Source organism: Cydia fagiglandana, chromosome 21 (genome assembly GCF_963556715.1).
Source record: "Cydia fagiglandana chromosome 21, ilCydFagi1.1, whole genome shotgun sequence".
NCBI classification, from domain to species: Eukaryota; Metazoa; Arthropoda; class Insecta; order Lepidoptera; family Tortricidae; genus Cydia; species Cydia fagiglandana.
In genome coordinates this window covers 4257973-4274859 of record NC_085952.1, presented here as the reverse complement: position 1 = coordinate 4274859, position 16887 = coordinate 4257973, and the positions used below count along the sequence as shown (strand labels likewise).

At 38.0% G+C, this 16887-nt stretch overlaps 2 protein-coding genes across 8 annotated transcripts in view; both read left to right on the top strand.

Annotated features, from left to right (window-relative positions):
• Positions 1-16078, top strand: part of LOC134675272 (lysyl oxidase homolog 2A) — a 43674-nt gene extending 27596 nt beyond the window's left edge. Inside the window, exons 8-9 of the mRNA XM_063533492.1 lie at positions 13412-13506; positions 15936-16078. Of these exons, the coding sequence (XP_063389562.1) occupies positions 13412-13506; positions 15936-16058 (218 nt within the window). The 3' untranslated portion in view covers positions 16059-16078. The remainder of the gene's footprint in view (positions 1-13411; positions 13507-15935) is intronic.
• Positions 1055-6874, top strand: LOC134675145 (uncharacterized). 7 transcript variants are annotated; one of them, XR_010099702.1, is made up of 3 exons: positions 1055-2681; positions 3146-3227; positions 3633-6874. XR_010099702.1 is itself a non-coding variant. In XM_063533312.1 (3 exons), exons 1-3 carry the CDS (start codon positions 1421-1423, stop codon positions 3160-3162), a joined length of 336 nt encoding a protein of 111 aa, XP_063389382.1. In that variant the 5' UTR covers positions 1055-1420; the 3' UTR covers positions 3163-6874. The 7 variants fall into 7 exon arrangements, 6 of the variants coding, with proteins under 6 accessions (XP_063389382.1, XP_063389380.1, XP_063389381.1 ...); XM_063533312.1 differs by having other exon boundaries at positions 1055-1642; positions 2585-2681; positions 3146-6874; XM_063533309.1 differs by having other exon boundaries at positions 1066-1642.
• Positions 16079-16887: the final 809 nt, after the last annotated feature.

Below are 16887 nucleotides of genomic sequence, written 5' to 3'. Positions count from 1 at the left end.
GTAATACATTAAAAGACTTGTATGACCTATTTTCCTCCAAAGATTGTAGAGACTCTGTCAACAAATACTGCTCAGATAACTATATAACGTTTAATTGGATACCGAGTTATTCTCCAACGTTTGGAGGAATTTGGGAAAGTGGCGTCAAAAGTGTAAAACACCACTTTAAAAGAATAGTAGGCAATCTATGTTTGACCTACGAACAACTTAACACTGTAATCATAGAGATAGAAGGAATTTTGAACAGTAGACCTATACTATCTGCTATTTCTAATGATTGTGATTATATTACTCCTGGACACTTCATTTGTGGCGCAGCCTTGACTGCTTATCCTGAAATTGATCTCACTGAAACCTCTGTAAATCGGGTTCCATTTTGGAGAATGTGCACTAAGCTTAAGCAAGACTTTTGGAAAACCTGGTCTCAAAGTTATTTGACCCAGCTTCAAAGCCGACCAAAATGGAAATACCAGCAAACTAATTTAATGGAAGGTGATTTGGTAATTGTTAAGGATATGAACACCTCTCCATTAAATTGGCCCATGGCTCGTATTGTAAAAACGTTCCCTGGTAGGGACGGATTAGTAAGGGTAGCTGATGTTAAAATTAATAATAAGATATTTCGTAGAGCCATAACTAAGTTATGTCCTTTACCTGTAATGTAGTATTAATAACTTTTCTAGTGTTTAGGTTTCTATTGGCGGGTCCACTCTTTACCTGTATGTAGTATTGCCTGGCCCCAACTATGTTTAATACAAAACATATAGAGTGTAAACTTAGCTTAAGTATTATTTTTATATAGCAATACATTTTGTAGTTGCCTTAGAATTTGTATGTGGCAACATTCTCTCTTCTTTCTCGATCCGAACTGACCGGCACGTCCCGCGATCATTTTTGTAATTTTAATTAATTTAGAACTCAATAAAAGTTCATTTCAACTTAAAGGCGCATTTTGTTTTCTCCATGCGCAAGTGGTCCTTCGAGGGAAAAGTATCAGTGTCCGATGTTTCGTCGAAATAGTGTTCGCGGCAAGTGCGTGCGCGAGCTGGCTGGCCATCTATACCGGCTGGAATCTCGTCGTGACAGTGCCTAGGCTGGCGCTGCTGGCCTGTAACTTCGTTCTATCTATCATAGAACGAACATCATACACGGATTGGAGAAAAGAGCATCATCAAAAACCGCAAGTAATTCGGTATAAGTCGAATTTTTCGACCACCGGCATTCTTCATTTTTCAATATAGAGTGAAGTTGGCGCGATCCGCAGCCATCTTGCGGAACTTCGCAGCGGTTTTTGACATTTTGTGTCATCTGTCAAGTTTGACATTGACCTTCAATAAAAATCAAAACAAAGTGCTATCAACGTCTCTGTGCCTTCGTTTAAAAGTGTTTGTGCCTTCGTTCGTCATAAATAAACATTTAAATGTCTACCGAAATGGAGAAATTAAAAAAGTTACGTGTTATACGCTCACAGTGCAAAGGAACCATTACAAGAATCGACAATTTTGTCAAGGATCCCGTATGTTTGGCAGCCGCCAGCGCCGATATATTAGAGGCGCGTAAAGAGAAGCTCATTTCCACCTTAAAGGATTACGAAAAGGTGCAAATGGACATACTGAGCATTGATGAGGGCGACGGTGAACAGGTGGGAGATATTGAAGAGAAATACTATTCCATATTAGCAAAAATAAATAGTTCTCTTAAAATGTTAAATACAAAAGTGACTTCGGAGTGCCACAACGCATCCACATGTAAGTTACCCACAATTGAAATACCCTTTTACGACGGAAAGGATTTCACTAAATTCAAACCCTTTTTCGACTTATTTACTGCTGTCATTGATCAGAATAGCTCGCTGTCTGATGTGCAAAAGCTTTTTTATTTGAGAAAGTACCTACAGGACGATGCGTTGGCGGTTATTCTGAACTTGCCGTTGGTAAATGAGTCATATAAAGAAGCAATACAATTGTTAAAAAAGAGATTTGACAACAAGGCTAGATTGGTTGCAAATCACATAGGTATATTGTTAGATATTTCTAATATACAAAAGGGCACAGCGGCTTCCTTACGAACATTTGTTTCACAAATAAATCAACAGATGCATGCATTAAAAAATTTAGATGAACCCGTTGATAAATGGGACATGCTTTTAATATCAATTTTGAGTCGAAAGTTAGATCAGTTCACACACCGGGCATACCAGTTAGACCGGGACTCTGACACCATGCCTACGATGGCTGGTTTCATTGAATATTTAGAAAAGCGTGCTATAGCGCTCGAAGATAGTCATCAAAATAAACATAGTACCTACTATGATGGTGCTAACAAACATATTAATAATAAAAGTACTTGCTATGAAGGTACTCACAAATCAATACCTAAGGTTACAAATGTGGTATCGAAGTCGTTGCCGCCCTGTAGGTATTGTGATAATAAAGACCATCAGATATATAACTGTCCCATATTTAAAATTTTACCTACTGCCCAGAGGCAATCTTATGTAAATGAAAAACACATGTGTAATATATGCCTTAATAACCATGATGGTAAATGTAAATTTACTTTTAAATGTAAAATGTGTAAACAGGGCCACAACACATTGCTGCACCAGGAGCGCAATGTGAATGTGGACAAGCCCAGGGCAAATAATGATGACAGTCAGCAGCCACTATCATCTGATGCTGGTGAGTTTGACATTGCTGTTAATACTATTTTAAATTGTGTGTCCGATAGTGGTGTTTTGCTGCCAACCATAAAGGTCAAATTAATTACTAAAAATAATGAAGAGGTGACATGCAAGGCATTACTGGACACTGCTTCTCAAGGCAGTTTTATTCGTTCAGATTTGGTAAGCAGGCTTGGCTTACGACCTATGATTGAGCCAAACAATATTATTGGTTTCCGTAAACAACTATGTAAAGTGAATGAGTATGTAATTTTGACTCTTCAATCTTGTAAAAATAATGTTAAAATAATATTGAAATGTCATATTAGTGATGAAATTACTTCCAAACTGCCTCAAAGATCATTAGATGTATCTAAATATCATATCCCAAAAAATATAACTTTAGCTGATGACACATTTTACATAACAAATGATATCCCTCTGTTGCTTGCAGCAAACATCTATTTTGCTATATTGTTGCAGGGCTGCATAAAAACTGAAAATGGACCGGTATTCCAGAATACCATGTTAGGATATATTGTCGGAGGAAGTATCCCCGAGCAAGGTATTACATGTAATATTGTAACAAATTTAGTTAATAATATATCTGATGGTGAAAAACTGGAAAATGTAATGGAGCAATTCTGGCTCTCTGAAAAACTTTCTGAAGTGGAAAAATCTACAAATGATGAGTTTATACAAGCTGAAAAAATATTTCAGGACTCTGTATCACTTAAAGACTATAGATTTTATGTTGATATGCCATTAGCTTTCCCTATGGAAGAGTTAGACCTAGGTGACTCATTTTCTGTTGCCTATAATAGATTCATAATGTTAGAAAAAAGGTTACAAAAAGATCCTTTGTTATTTGAACAATATAAAAAATTTATTGACCTATATCTGGAATTAGGACATGCAAAGATAGTTGATATTGAGGGTTATGATTTAAATGGTCCTGTGTTTTTTCTAGGACACCACTGCGTGTTCAATCCGTCGAGTCGAACCTCACCTCATCGTGTGGTCTTTGATGGATCGATGAGATCTAGAAATGGGACGTTGCTGAATCAAGTCATGCTGAACGGACCTGTTGTACAGAGTGAGCTCTTTGATATCCTTATTTTATTCAGGACTTATCCCTTTATTTTAACTTGTGACATTCAAAAAATGTTTCGCAATGTTTTTATAAATGAACATCAACGCGGACTTCAAAACATTTTATGGCGCGATTCGCCTAAAGACCCCATCAACTGCTTGCAACTTCAAACTGTTACATACGGTTTAAAATCGAGTACATTTTTAGCTACAAGAGCTCTAAATGAGCTAGCTAATATGCATAAGGATCAGTTTCCTTTGGCCGCTCAGGCTATTTATAAAAATACATTTGTTGATGATGTGCTGACTGGCGCTGATGATGTAGAGACACTTCAAGAGCTGAAAAGGCAAATTGTAGAGCTTCTGAAGTTAGGTAGTTTCTCGTTACATAAATGGTGCTCGAACCACGCCCCAGTTTTAAGTGATATACCAGTTGAGCACAGACAAATCGATAGTGTAGAGATAGGTCAAAATGACACCGTGAAGACATTAGGTCTCACACTCGAAATAAATTCAGATAAATTGAGTTTCTCTTGCCCTGCGATCAATGAGGCAACAATACTGAATACAAAAAGAAAAATTCTCAGCTTTATAGGGAAAATGTTTGACCCACTTGGTTTAATTGGCCCAGTAATAGTGGTGGCCAAACTATTCATGCAAGAACTCCATAGCTCTTTGCGGAAAGATTGGGACTCTACAATCCCAAGTGAAAAGTTCCTATACTGGTCAAACTTTTTAAATAATTTAAAGCAAATGGGTCAAATTAAAATAGAAAGATGTGTAAACTTTAAATTAGTATCACATGTAGAGCTAGTAGGGTATGCCGATGCATCTCTTAAAGCTTTCGGGAGCTGTCTCTACCTAAGAGTTTTTATGACTGACGGCTCGGTTCAAGTGAACTTATTATGTTCCAAATCCCGTGTGTCCCCACTTTCTAAGTCTCACACCATACCTCAATTGGAGCTTTCTGCTGCTCTACTTTTAGCACAATTGGCAAGTAGAGTCAGTAAGATTTTAAATGATAGAGTTCCTCATAAAATATTTCTTTATAGTGATTCACAAATTGTATTGTGGTGGATCAAAACAGCGGCAGTTAAAAGTACTGTATACGTAAAAAATAGAGTCAAACAAATTGTAGAGCTGACTGAAAACTCGCAATGGCTGTATGTTAGGTCAAAAGATAATCCTGCTGACTTATTATCAAGGGGAGTTGAACCACATAAGCTGCAGGAGTGTGATTTATGGTGGCATGGTTCGCCAAGTCTTTGTGATGTAAATTATACACATACAAACTTAGAAGAATTTAATTATGACGATATCATGACACATGTAGAGTCGCATGGTACTTCATTCGATGCGTCTTCTGACGATGTAAAGGGAATTTTGTGCCATACCACAAATGTAGAGCCTCTAGATTTATTAAAAAATTATTCTAACATTAACAAACTTCAAAAAGTGATAGGTTTTATTTATAGATTTTACAATAACTGCTTGAACAGAGACAACAAAATAACAAGTAGTAATTTAACTGCAAGGGAATTGCGTGACTCTATGACGAAGATTGTACGTTGTACACAGGCAGACCATTTTAGTAAAGAATTAGTCCTGCTCTCAAAAAATAAGCCTGTCACAATTAGTGATCAATTAGTATTTCTAGATAAAAATGGTATTATTAGGGCCGTGGGGAGACTGCAAAATGCAGAGAACCTGTCTTATGACAAGCGGCATCCGTCTATACTTCCAAAAAACTCCTTTGTTACCGATCTCATTATAGAACGAGAGCACTTAAGACTTATGCATGCAGGCGCTAGGCTAGTATTAGGCTCTCTATCTCAGAGACATCATCTTGTGAATGGTATTAGAGAGGTAAAAAAGGTGGTGCATAAATGTATAAAATGTATACGTATGAAAGCTGAAGCAGCAAAGCAGTTGATGGGAGATCTGCCTAAAGAAAGAATCACTCAGAGCAGGCCCTTTCAGCATGTAGGTATTGATTTCTGCGGTCCGTTTAACGTAAAGGTCTCTCGCATTAGGAAGCCTATTATTACAAAAGGCTACATTGCGCTTTTTGTTTGCTTTGCTGTAAAAGCGATACACTTAGAACTTGTTTCTGATCTCACGACTGAAACTTTCTTAGCATGTCTTAAACGATTTATTTCTCGGCGTGGCATGCCCACAAACATATTTTGTGACAACGCAAAAACCTTCAAGGGTGCTTGTAATACATTAAAAGACTTGTATGACCTATTTTCCTCCAAAGATTGTAGAGACTCTGTCAACAAATACTGCTCAGATAACTATATAACGTTTAATTGGATACCGAGTTATTCTCCAACGTTTGGAGGAATTTGGGAAAGTGGCGTCAAAAGTGTAAAACACCACTTTAAAAGAATAGTAGGCAATCTATGTTTGACCTACGAACAACTTAACACTGTAATCATAGAGATAGAAGGAATTTTGAACAGTAGACCTATACTATCTGCTATTTCTAATGATTGTGATTATATTACTCCTGGACACTTCATTTGTGGCGCAGCCTTGACTGCTTATCCTGAAATTGATCTCACTGAAACCTCTGTAAATCGGGTTCCATTTTGGAGAATGTGCACTAAGCTTAAGCAAGACTTTTGGAAAACCTGGTCTCAAAGTTATTTGACCCAGCTTCAAAGCCGACCAAAATGGAAATACCAGCAAACTAATTTAATGGAAGGTGATTTGGTAATTGTTAAGGATATGAACACCTCTCCATTAAATTGGCCCATGGCTCGTATTGTAAAAACGTTCCCTGGTAGGGACGGATTAGTAAGGGTAGCTGATGTTAAAATTAATAATAAGATATTTCGTAGAGCCATAACTAAGTTATGTCCTTTACCTGTAATGTAGTATTAATAACTTTTCTAGTGTTTAGGTTTCTATTGGCGGGTCCACTCTTTACCTGTATGTAGTATTGCCTGGCCCCAACTATGTTTAATACAAAACATATAGAGTGTAAACTTAGCTTAAGTATTATTTTTATATAGCAATACATTTTGTAGTTGCCTTAGAATTTGTATGTGGCAACATTCTCTCTTCTTTCTCGATCCGAACTGACCGGCACGTCCCGCGATCATTTTTGTAATTTTAATTAATTTAGAACTCAATAAAAGTTCATTTCAACTTAAAGGCGCATTTTGTTTTCTCCAATCAATATTGTTCGTTGTTCGAGAAAAACGCTAGTGGACGAAATAGCCCCTATGACGGATTAGCCACATTGACCTATTGATTGATAGTTCAGTAGTTTTTGAGTTAATCGCGAACATACAGACGGACAGACGCGGCGGGTTTGTTTTATAAGATGTAGTCATAGTCTAATAAAACATGGTCTTCTCTTCCCAGAGTGACACAAGCCTACGTCACAATAACATGGCCGCTATATAGCGCTATCGCATAGGTATTATCATATAGCGCTGTCGCATGATGACGTAAGCTTGTGTCAGTCACGTGACCACGAAAAGACGGGAAGAGCGTACCAGGCGGAGTATATTATTATACCATGGATGTAGTGATATGTGACGTTCCACGGGTAAAGGTACCTTATGGCGGCGTCACATAGCACCGCATACTTAATTTAACGGAGCGTCGTTAATTGCAGTGTAGGCACCGACCGCCATAAAGTACCTCTACCCTTGGAACGTCACATTGTCGTACCTACAACACAAGCCTGACTGCCGTGTTCGAACTTCAAGATATTCACAAGAGACGACACGTACTAGATCCATTCTAGATACGTTAGATCCATTCTAGAGAACTAGTTTAGATATCAACTAGTTCTCTTTTGCAGCGCAATTCGGGCAACCAATGTCACTTTTACATTAGATAGAGTAAGCTATCTATTAGATGTGAATTGGATCTCTAAGTCATATCCTGTGGAAATCGTTCAAGAGTATCTCCAGAATCGCACAAATGTCAAATTTGACAGGTTAGATCTTAAACATATCGTTATCGTATCTTGGTGATGTCTAAAAGATATCTAATAGATGTCTATTTCAAAATCCGAATCGGGCCCTTATTGAGCTTACTATGTTACTTTAGTACTTTGTGTTACAACTGTTACAAGGGATCAAAATGATATATTTCCGCCAAGGGCGTACATTGAATCCTGAATGAAGCGATGGATTCTACAATAGAATCTACTATTCTAAAGAAGAATCCTGAGCGTAATGAGGGATTCAAGTGTTAACGCCCAAGACGAAATAATTTTGATAGCGTGTGACACATACTGCTTTTCACATCAACTATGAGAAAAATAAAAAAAATCTTAGTGTTGACACAATCTGATGCTTAAACAGATTACTTAAGCTAAAAAAATAATGTGCAAAATAAATTAAAAATTGTGTGCTAGAACAGAAAAGTGTTACTTTGATCCCTCCTAGCAGGGAAGAAAATGCTATTTTACGAATAGGTGGTGTGAAAAGTTAATTTGTGTAATTATAAAACAAATTCCCCCACCGCATCTACTCGTATCTGTGTGTTTATATATATATTCACAAAAAACTTAAAAACTACTGAACGGATTTTCATGTGGTTTTCATCTATCGATAGAGTGAATCTTGAGGAAGGTTTAAGTGTATAATTAGACAAGGTTTTGTGTAACCCGTGCAAAGCTGGGGCGCGTCGCTAGTCTCTTGACCTCGTAAGGGGTTGTGCACAAATCACGCGACGTGTTTTGAGCTACTTTTTGACCCCCTCCTCCCCCCTGGTGATATTTGGTGAGGTTTCGCTACCCCCCCCCCCCCAACCCCCCCCCCCACCCCGCACACAACCTCACGTGTATTTTTATGAAATTTATTCACTCGACCTAATTTTAAGAAAAATTGTATTGTATATAGAAAATCTTGATTATTTTTCTATTTTCGTTAAATAGACTCGCTATTTTGAAGTGCAGAGTGAAGATTTATGTTTAACCAAACCGAGAAAAAGTCTCTACTCATGTGGTAGGTGTTTTTTTCATAGTTTCGTTCACTGTAGAAAAATACACGTGAAGTTTTCTTATACCCCCCCTACCCCAACGTGATCTATCGTGATTTTTCCGTGAAATCGAACCTCGCGTGATTTGTGCACAAGCCCTAAGACTAAGGGCAGGCTTGGCTCGCTCCGCGATTTCGTCGCTTTGCTACAAGTAGCTAAAACTCCATCCGTTCGACCCCAATTTTGGAGTTTGCCATAAGCCGCGCGTGGCGCTGTCGCCACCTGGCGGCCATATCTGTGCTGATCGTGACAGACGCGTTTTGTTAGAGAGTGAGTCTTTTGTACCTAGTACTATTATTTATTCTGCGCTAAGGGCAATTTTGGCGGTTTTGAATTTGGAACTTTATTTTATTTCTATACGAGTTCAAAGGGCCTATGTTCAGCAGTGGACGTGTTATGGCTGAGATGATGATGATGATGAGTTCAAAACTCGAGTTTAACTTGTACCTGTACAAGTACACGGGGACTAACAAAGCTATATTTATTTATTTAATCACGTAACCCCGAGAACTCCTCACGGACTACGCAAAATTATTATATTCCCAGCAGGCATAACCAATTCTGAATTATATGAGTTCAGAACTAATCACCCGCACGGAGTTTCCATTATCGGTGCATGAAAGGGATGCCAACTTAGTGGTTTTACCACTAAATTTAGGGGGAAATAAACCAGCAGGTTTTTTTAGGGGCTAAATAATTTTAGTGGTTTTTTAGGGTTTTTTTTTAGAGTAGAAAAGTGCGGCAAATTTGAAAAATGTAGGCGCGAAGGGATATCGTCTCATAGAAAATTTGAATTTCGCACCTTTTTCTACTGACAAGAGTTTCTTGCCCATCTATGTATAACGTTCATATGTATGATCATTAAAATGTGGAACCGGTTGAAAATCATGTTCTAAATTTGGAAAATCTATAATGATTTCTTTTATGTTTTATTTAGTGGGTTTTCCAAAATAATAGTACAGTTTTAGGGGTTTTTAAGTTGAGCTCAGGGGTAAAAAAAATTGGAGTTGGCAACCCTGGCATGAATTGAATTCGTTCAATGATTGGGTGCGGTGAACTTTTGTTGTTGAATGGGTTTATGTGGGTTCATTTCATTGTGGATAAAATAATCTCAATAACTTCATAAATATAAATGACTCTAACTTTTATATTACCTATTATTTTTAGGGTTCTTACCTCAAAAGGAAAAACCGGAGCCCTTATAGGATCACTCGTGCGTCTGTCTGACCATCCCCCCCCCCCCCTTTATCTCGGAAACTACTGGAACTAAAAGTTTTGAAATCAATACACAAAATAGTACTTTACCTATAGATGACAGGAAAACCTATTAGAAATGTGCAGTCAAGCGTGAGTGGGACTTATGTACGGAACCCCGCGAGTCAGACTCGCACTTGACCGGTTTTTATTTACAAACAAGATATATACAGTGGTATTACTAAGAGAAATTAATAACTAGCTTAAATCTAAAATAGGCCCTTGAGGCATTGTACCAATGAGTCTTGGATTTTGAACACGTTTTATACCGGGTGTGGCCTGTAATATGAGCAAAAAATTAAACCGCAGGCTGTCCTCCTCATACTGACCAACATTTTTTCAGCGACTTTTAAAAGTAACTTGTAGTTTGATTTTTAATACACCTTAAATTTTATTCTAAGACGCAATGTATTGCGAATTTTGTTATGTTTAAGGCGTGACAAGCAACGTCAATCACAATGATAATGGCGTGGCGATGGCGTCCATTGAATATATTTATTTTGTATGAAAAATAGGAGGTCTAAATACTTCATAATTTTTAAAAGTTGTTGAACAAAAGTGTCACCGTTTGAGTACAATCTATGTTTTAATTATTTGCTCGTGTTACAGGCCACACCCGGTATAAACTAAATGTGAGGGTTCCACCACACTAATGGATCTTTAGTTATTTAATAAATTAAATTTTAAATCATAAAATTTTAATGTTTTGAACCAAAGTGCATTACCGTAAAGTGGTGAGTAGGGTCAAAACTGAAATTCAAACCTCGTTAACATTTTATTTTCACATATGAAAACTGAATGGTGTATATAATAAGTGTTCCGGACGTTTGTATTTTAGTTTTTATTTTATTTTGGGTAGTTCCATTTCATAACTTTGACGATAAAGAGGAAAACCCACCTCACCTCGTAGTGCCTCGTATTTGGGGTGAGAGGGTTTTTCATAAGTACAAAGGTGATTTTGGAAGATTGCTGGATCGATTTTTTTTTATGCGTATATTTTTGTAGCAGTAGCCTTATTAATCCCTTCTCACCCCCCTCTCAAACCTTCTCTCCCCATTCATAACCCACCTCTCTCCGCGAAACCTACTCACCCCGTTTTACGGTATCGTCGCTTTTAGTTTTTCAGCAATACAATCGCAATAGCCAAAGCAAGCCAAACCGTGTTGCCGATTTTAGATTATCCTGAATCTCTATTGTAGTTATTGTACTGACTGTCGGCGAATGGATCTATTGTCTGTGTAACCGACATGCTTTCGATATGCGTCAGAAAGTGATTGAATGCAGAGCCTGGGCCCGATTCGGATTTTGAAATAGACATCAATTAGATATCTTTTAGACATCAAAAAGATACGATAACGATATGTTTAAGATCTAACCTGTCAAATTTGACATTTGCGCGATTCTGGAGATACTCTTGAACGATTTCCACAGGATATGACTTAGAGATCCAATTCACATCTAATAGATATCTTACGCTATCTAACGTAAAAGTGACATTGGTTGCCCGAATTGCGCTGCAAAAGAGAACTAGTTGATTATCTAGAATGGATCAAGTGCGTGTCGTCTCTTGTGAATATCTTGAAGTTCGAATACGTCAGCCTATCGTTGGCTATATCGCAAGTTTGTCGGTTGAGAGGAGTATTTGTGATATACAAACTCCTTTAGAGTTAGACCAAGAAAAGTCTGCAGCGATTTTGATAGCCTACGTAGTGCAAGTCTCATTTATACATACGCCATAATTTCATCGAAGGACGTTTAAAATAACAGACTTTTCTTGGTCTAATAACTCTATTAATGTTACACTGAGAGAAAAATCATCACCAGGAATTAAATAACAGTTCTGTACTGGGGGAAAAAATGAAGTTTTAGTAATAATTATGGACGTTTCACTATTTCTGTCAAGTTTATTTATTTCTACAAACAGCTCAGTAATCCCAAATATAATTTCAACAACCAGATAATAGAAATTGCAAGAACTAATAGAAATTGCAAAAGTCAATTTGTTCCTATTAGTTAACTCTCCTTGTCCCCGGATTAAGTTTATTTTTGTAATTCTAAGTGTGTTTTTGTTGTACTTTTCTCTCATTGTACAATACATTGAGTATTAGGGTTGGCAATGCTTAACTTCGCCCAATTATTAAAAATAATACACTGTATAATAATTTTAACAAGAATTTAATGTCCCTCGAGTTCACAATAAAAATCTCAAATACCCTAACTTCGCCATCCGTCCCCAACTTATCTATTTATAGGTACTTAAACTTGTTCCAAATCCTAAATTCTAAATAACTAAGCGCCCGTGATGACTGCTAGAGGATTTTTTTTTAACTTAACCCCTAAGTGAGAAGGATCATAGTAAGGGTCATGATGATGATGATTATGACGATGGGGCTTAATTTAAAGTTTTTAACCACTTCCAACGGGGCACGGGACAAACTAACGGGTAGAGTAGGGTTACCACTGACTAGGGGCACTAGGGTTAGGGCTGACATGTCAGGAATTTTGCCCGTTTGTCAGGAATGTGGCCGGAATACAAAAATGATAGGAATTTTAGTGAATTAACAGAGTTTTCTATTATAATGTACATAAAATGGTACATTATTCAAATTTACTTACTTACACAAATCGAAAAAAATCTAATTTAAATAAGGTATCAAGCATAGATAGATATCGCTTACGGTTAGCCCCTCCCCCCGCCAAATTTCAAAACCTTTATTAGGATTTTCAATAAAAGAATCAAGTATGATTTTTTTTTCACATCACCTATTAGGAAAAGGGTTTTTTATTCCCCGCTAGGAGGGATCAAAGTTGCACTTTTCCTCCCTGCTTGGAGGGATCAAATTAACACTTTTCTGTTCTAGCACACTATTTTTACATTGTGTTGCACATATTTTTTTAGCTTAAATAATCTTTTTAAGCATCAGATTGTGTCAACACTAAGATTTTTTTATATTCCTCATAGTTGATGTGAAAAGCAGTATGTGTACGGTATCAAAATTCACTAAGGATTCAATGTACGCTCTTAACGGAAATAAATTTTATTTTGAATTGACTACAGTTTTTATTTTTATTTTATCTAAAAATACAAATGAATTGTGTATCTACTTGTAGAAAAATAAATGTATAATTATTGCTACTGAAATCTAGATTAGGAAACATTTTAAAACCTTATTTTGCTAAGCCCTATCCGAGTCCTAGTAGTTATGTATGTGCCTACCTAGGATTACGTTGCATGTGCCCACTGTACCTACTTGGTTGCAAATAAACATTGAAATTGAAATTGAAATATATAATTTAGATCCCTTGTAACACAAACTACTATTTCAATCTACGAGTAAGCTCTGAAAAACAATATGGAGCCTGCTAGCCGCTAACGCTAGACTTATCATGTTGCAGGCATTTCCATCAACTGCTCGGATATCTACATGTACAACATCGACTGCCAGTGGGTCGATGTCACCGATGTTGAGCTGGGTGACTACACTTTCAAGGTAACTTGGGCAGTTTCATCTATACTCTGTATCTTTAGGCATTTAAAAAAAACCGGGCAAGTGCGAGTCGGACTCGCGCACGAAGGGTTCCGTACCATAATGCAAAAAAAGGCAAAAAAAACGGTCACCCATCCAAGTACTGATCCCGCCCGACGTTGCTTAACTTCGGTTAAAAATCACGCTTGTTGTATGGGAGCCCCACTTAAATCTTTATTTTATTCTGTTTTTAGTATTTGTTGTTACAGCGGCAACAGAAATACATCATCTGTGAAAATTTCAACTGTCTAGCTATCACGGTTCGTGAGATACAGCCTGGTGACAGACAGACGGACGGACGGACGGACGGACGGACAGCGAAGTCTTAGTAATATAGGGTCCCGTTTTACCCTTTGGGTACGGAACCCTAAAAACAACGGGTTGCACTCCGGGAGTGCTGGCGGAAGTGAAAACTCAATGACATTCTAACAGTTTTTCGATCAGGTCACGTGTCTTACGAATCTTACGGTTACGTGACACCTGTCGCGAGTTTAACATTTTTTCCCCATCACAAAAAGTACCCAGCTCCACTAAAGAAGTTTTCACTTCAAAAAAGTAAACAAAACCTACCCTAAGTGGCTCCTTAAGCCAGTTGAGGGTAGGTGAAAACATTACACGGTCAAATAATGTAGATTAAAGTCAGGTCAGGGACAGATCCAGGCCGTTTTTGTATTTGGTTGGTTAACCAATAAATGTTATAAACATGTACTGTAAATTTTATGTACAAATTATTTGTTTACTTTTATTTAAATATCTACCTGAAGATACGGACTATAGCATACAATCTTTCGATTTTTTACTAAACCTTAATGCATTATTTATGTTATAAATATATGTTAAGCAGGAAAGCTAACCCCACCATCACGGCTCGGCCACAACATTGAGCGACTTGCGACGGCGGTAGCGACAACCATAGGTGGGAGCGAAAGCTCCGATCGCTCTCTCGCTCCAACCTATGGTTATCGCTGCTGCCGTCGCAAGTCGCTCAATGTGGTGGCCGAGCCATCAGCGTCCAGTATGTGGGATAGATAGCTAGGCAGAGAGAGTCGTTACGCTTTTAAATTTCGCTATGTGATCTTTGAGAAAAGAAAACCTTATACGATTATATAGTTTTCGGGTTAATTTCAATTTTATAAACATCAAATTTATGTCGGATGGATTTTAAAAGCGCAGCGATAATTTTCGGATGTACTTACTCACGGATCATATTGGATGTCAAATCACTCAGCCTAAGCCGCTCTTGTTTTCTTTTAATTAATAAGATAATAAGAGTATAGGTATTTACACATTTTGCGTTATCCTCAGAATGGGTTAACAAGCTTCGTCCAGAGTTAAATGTTATATTGTCCTGTTAAGGCCCAAAGTCCTACCTATAGTACTTATTCAGTTCGATGAAATTTTATCATGTTCAATAAGTGTTGTGACAAGTTTTCACAGACAATAAGTAAAAGGAGCATTCCACGGGCTGTCCCGTACAAACGCATTTTATTTCCTGTGTTGCGACTTTTTTCTCGGCATTTAAAGCAGGCGATTATTTTTCTGTGCATATTTTTGACCATTTGTCATAGAAAAGGAATCTCTTATACCTTTAAATCTTCAGAAACTTCGCGTTTGTACGGGACAACGGTAGACAATTTCATGGAATGCTCCAAAACATGACATTGATGCATCAAGGCAATTTGTTAACAAGTTAAATTTAGTTATCTGCCTCTTTAGTTATGTTCCTGGGGTTAGCTACTTCTTTTAAGTCTCGCCGTCATGTACATTTTATCTTAGTTTGACTACCATTTGATATGTATCTCTCAGTTACTTAAAGATTAGCTGGAAGAGATCTCTTAACGGGATAAGTTCGCCTTTGTACACATTTATTGTATTCTCTCTGTGTTATGTACTTGTTTTGTGCAATAAAGTGTTTACTACTACTACTACTACTTTATCGCTCGAATATTATGCAAGAGTGATATAGAGGTTAGATAACATGAATTCACTTTTGTTCTGTTCAATTCAATGCAAAGTTAGCTTAGATGGACTCTTTACCCATGCATACATATTATTACATGTATTTATTAACCCTTTACCAGGCTAAGGGATATATATTTCACACATACGGCACATCAAACATGTGTTTTATTTTCGAGGAGTAAGACTGACATCCGATTCTCATTGTTGAAGTGTCAGCCTGGTAAAGGGTTAAAGGCCGAGCCACACCGGCTTGCGTGTGCGTGACGTGCGCGTGTGCGTGCGCTAAAAGGTTGGAACCGCACACGCACACGTCACGCAAGCGGTGTGCCGTGTCTCATAAGGATCTGTATACTACAACGCCGCACGCGCACGTGCACGTCACGCACACGCAGCCGGTGTGCACAGGCCTTAAAAGTGCACTTTATCCACAGGTAGCGGTAAATCCACACGCCCGTATAGCAGAACAGCAGTTTCACAACAACGCAGCGACTTGTGTGCTCCGGTTATCGGAGACGTACGCGAGCGTGTACGGCTGCACGCTTGGACGACCATAGACGACATCTCTCCTGGCAACCCTGTGCGGTAGACGTCAAAATAAAATCGGTCCCCGTTAATTCTATATTTTGTTGATAAAAGTGCTAATCAAGTTGTTTTTCCTGTCTCATTCAATGATAATAACTTATAACTAATGTTTTTAAAACTATTTGCAAACATGTGAAAGTGTTATTTGCTGAAACAAATCGGACCTCGAAACAGTGAAATCACATCGGTCATAAGCGCCGCGGTTTCGGCTGGCGCCTAAGCTCTTTTTGAACATTTGCATAAACATTAACCTATAATGACGAAAATGCTGGGCTCGGGTCTTAAGCGAACCCCGCCAAATACTCCGACACCGGAGCAACAAGACAGTGTTGTCGCAGGTACGCCCAGTACACAATCTCAGACTGGCACGACCTCCAACCTGTCAACCTTGGACAATGAACAAATGAGTTCCAGATTTAAACGTAAGCGTGAAGACAATGCAGAGTTCATAGACGAGATAAGGAGCCTGCTAGCGTCACAGTCCGCTAAATCTGACACAAAGTTTGCGGGCCTGCAGTCCGCTATGGACGAGATTAAGGCCCAAAACGCAGAAATTAAAGCGTCAATCGAATTCACCTCGAAACAATATGATGATCTCAAGATAAAACTCGACAAGCTTGAAATTGAACGAAAAGAAGAGCGGGCCTACATTCAGCAACTGGAAACTAAAGTGGAGACCCTAGAGCGGTATCTGAACATCACTAAACTGGAAATAAAAAATATCCCTAAGAAAAAAGACGAAACTAAAGACGACATTCGGAACTTAGTGACAGAAACAGCCAAAGTGATAGACATGCCAGT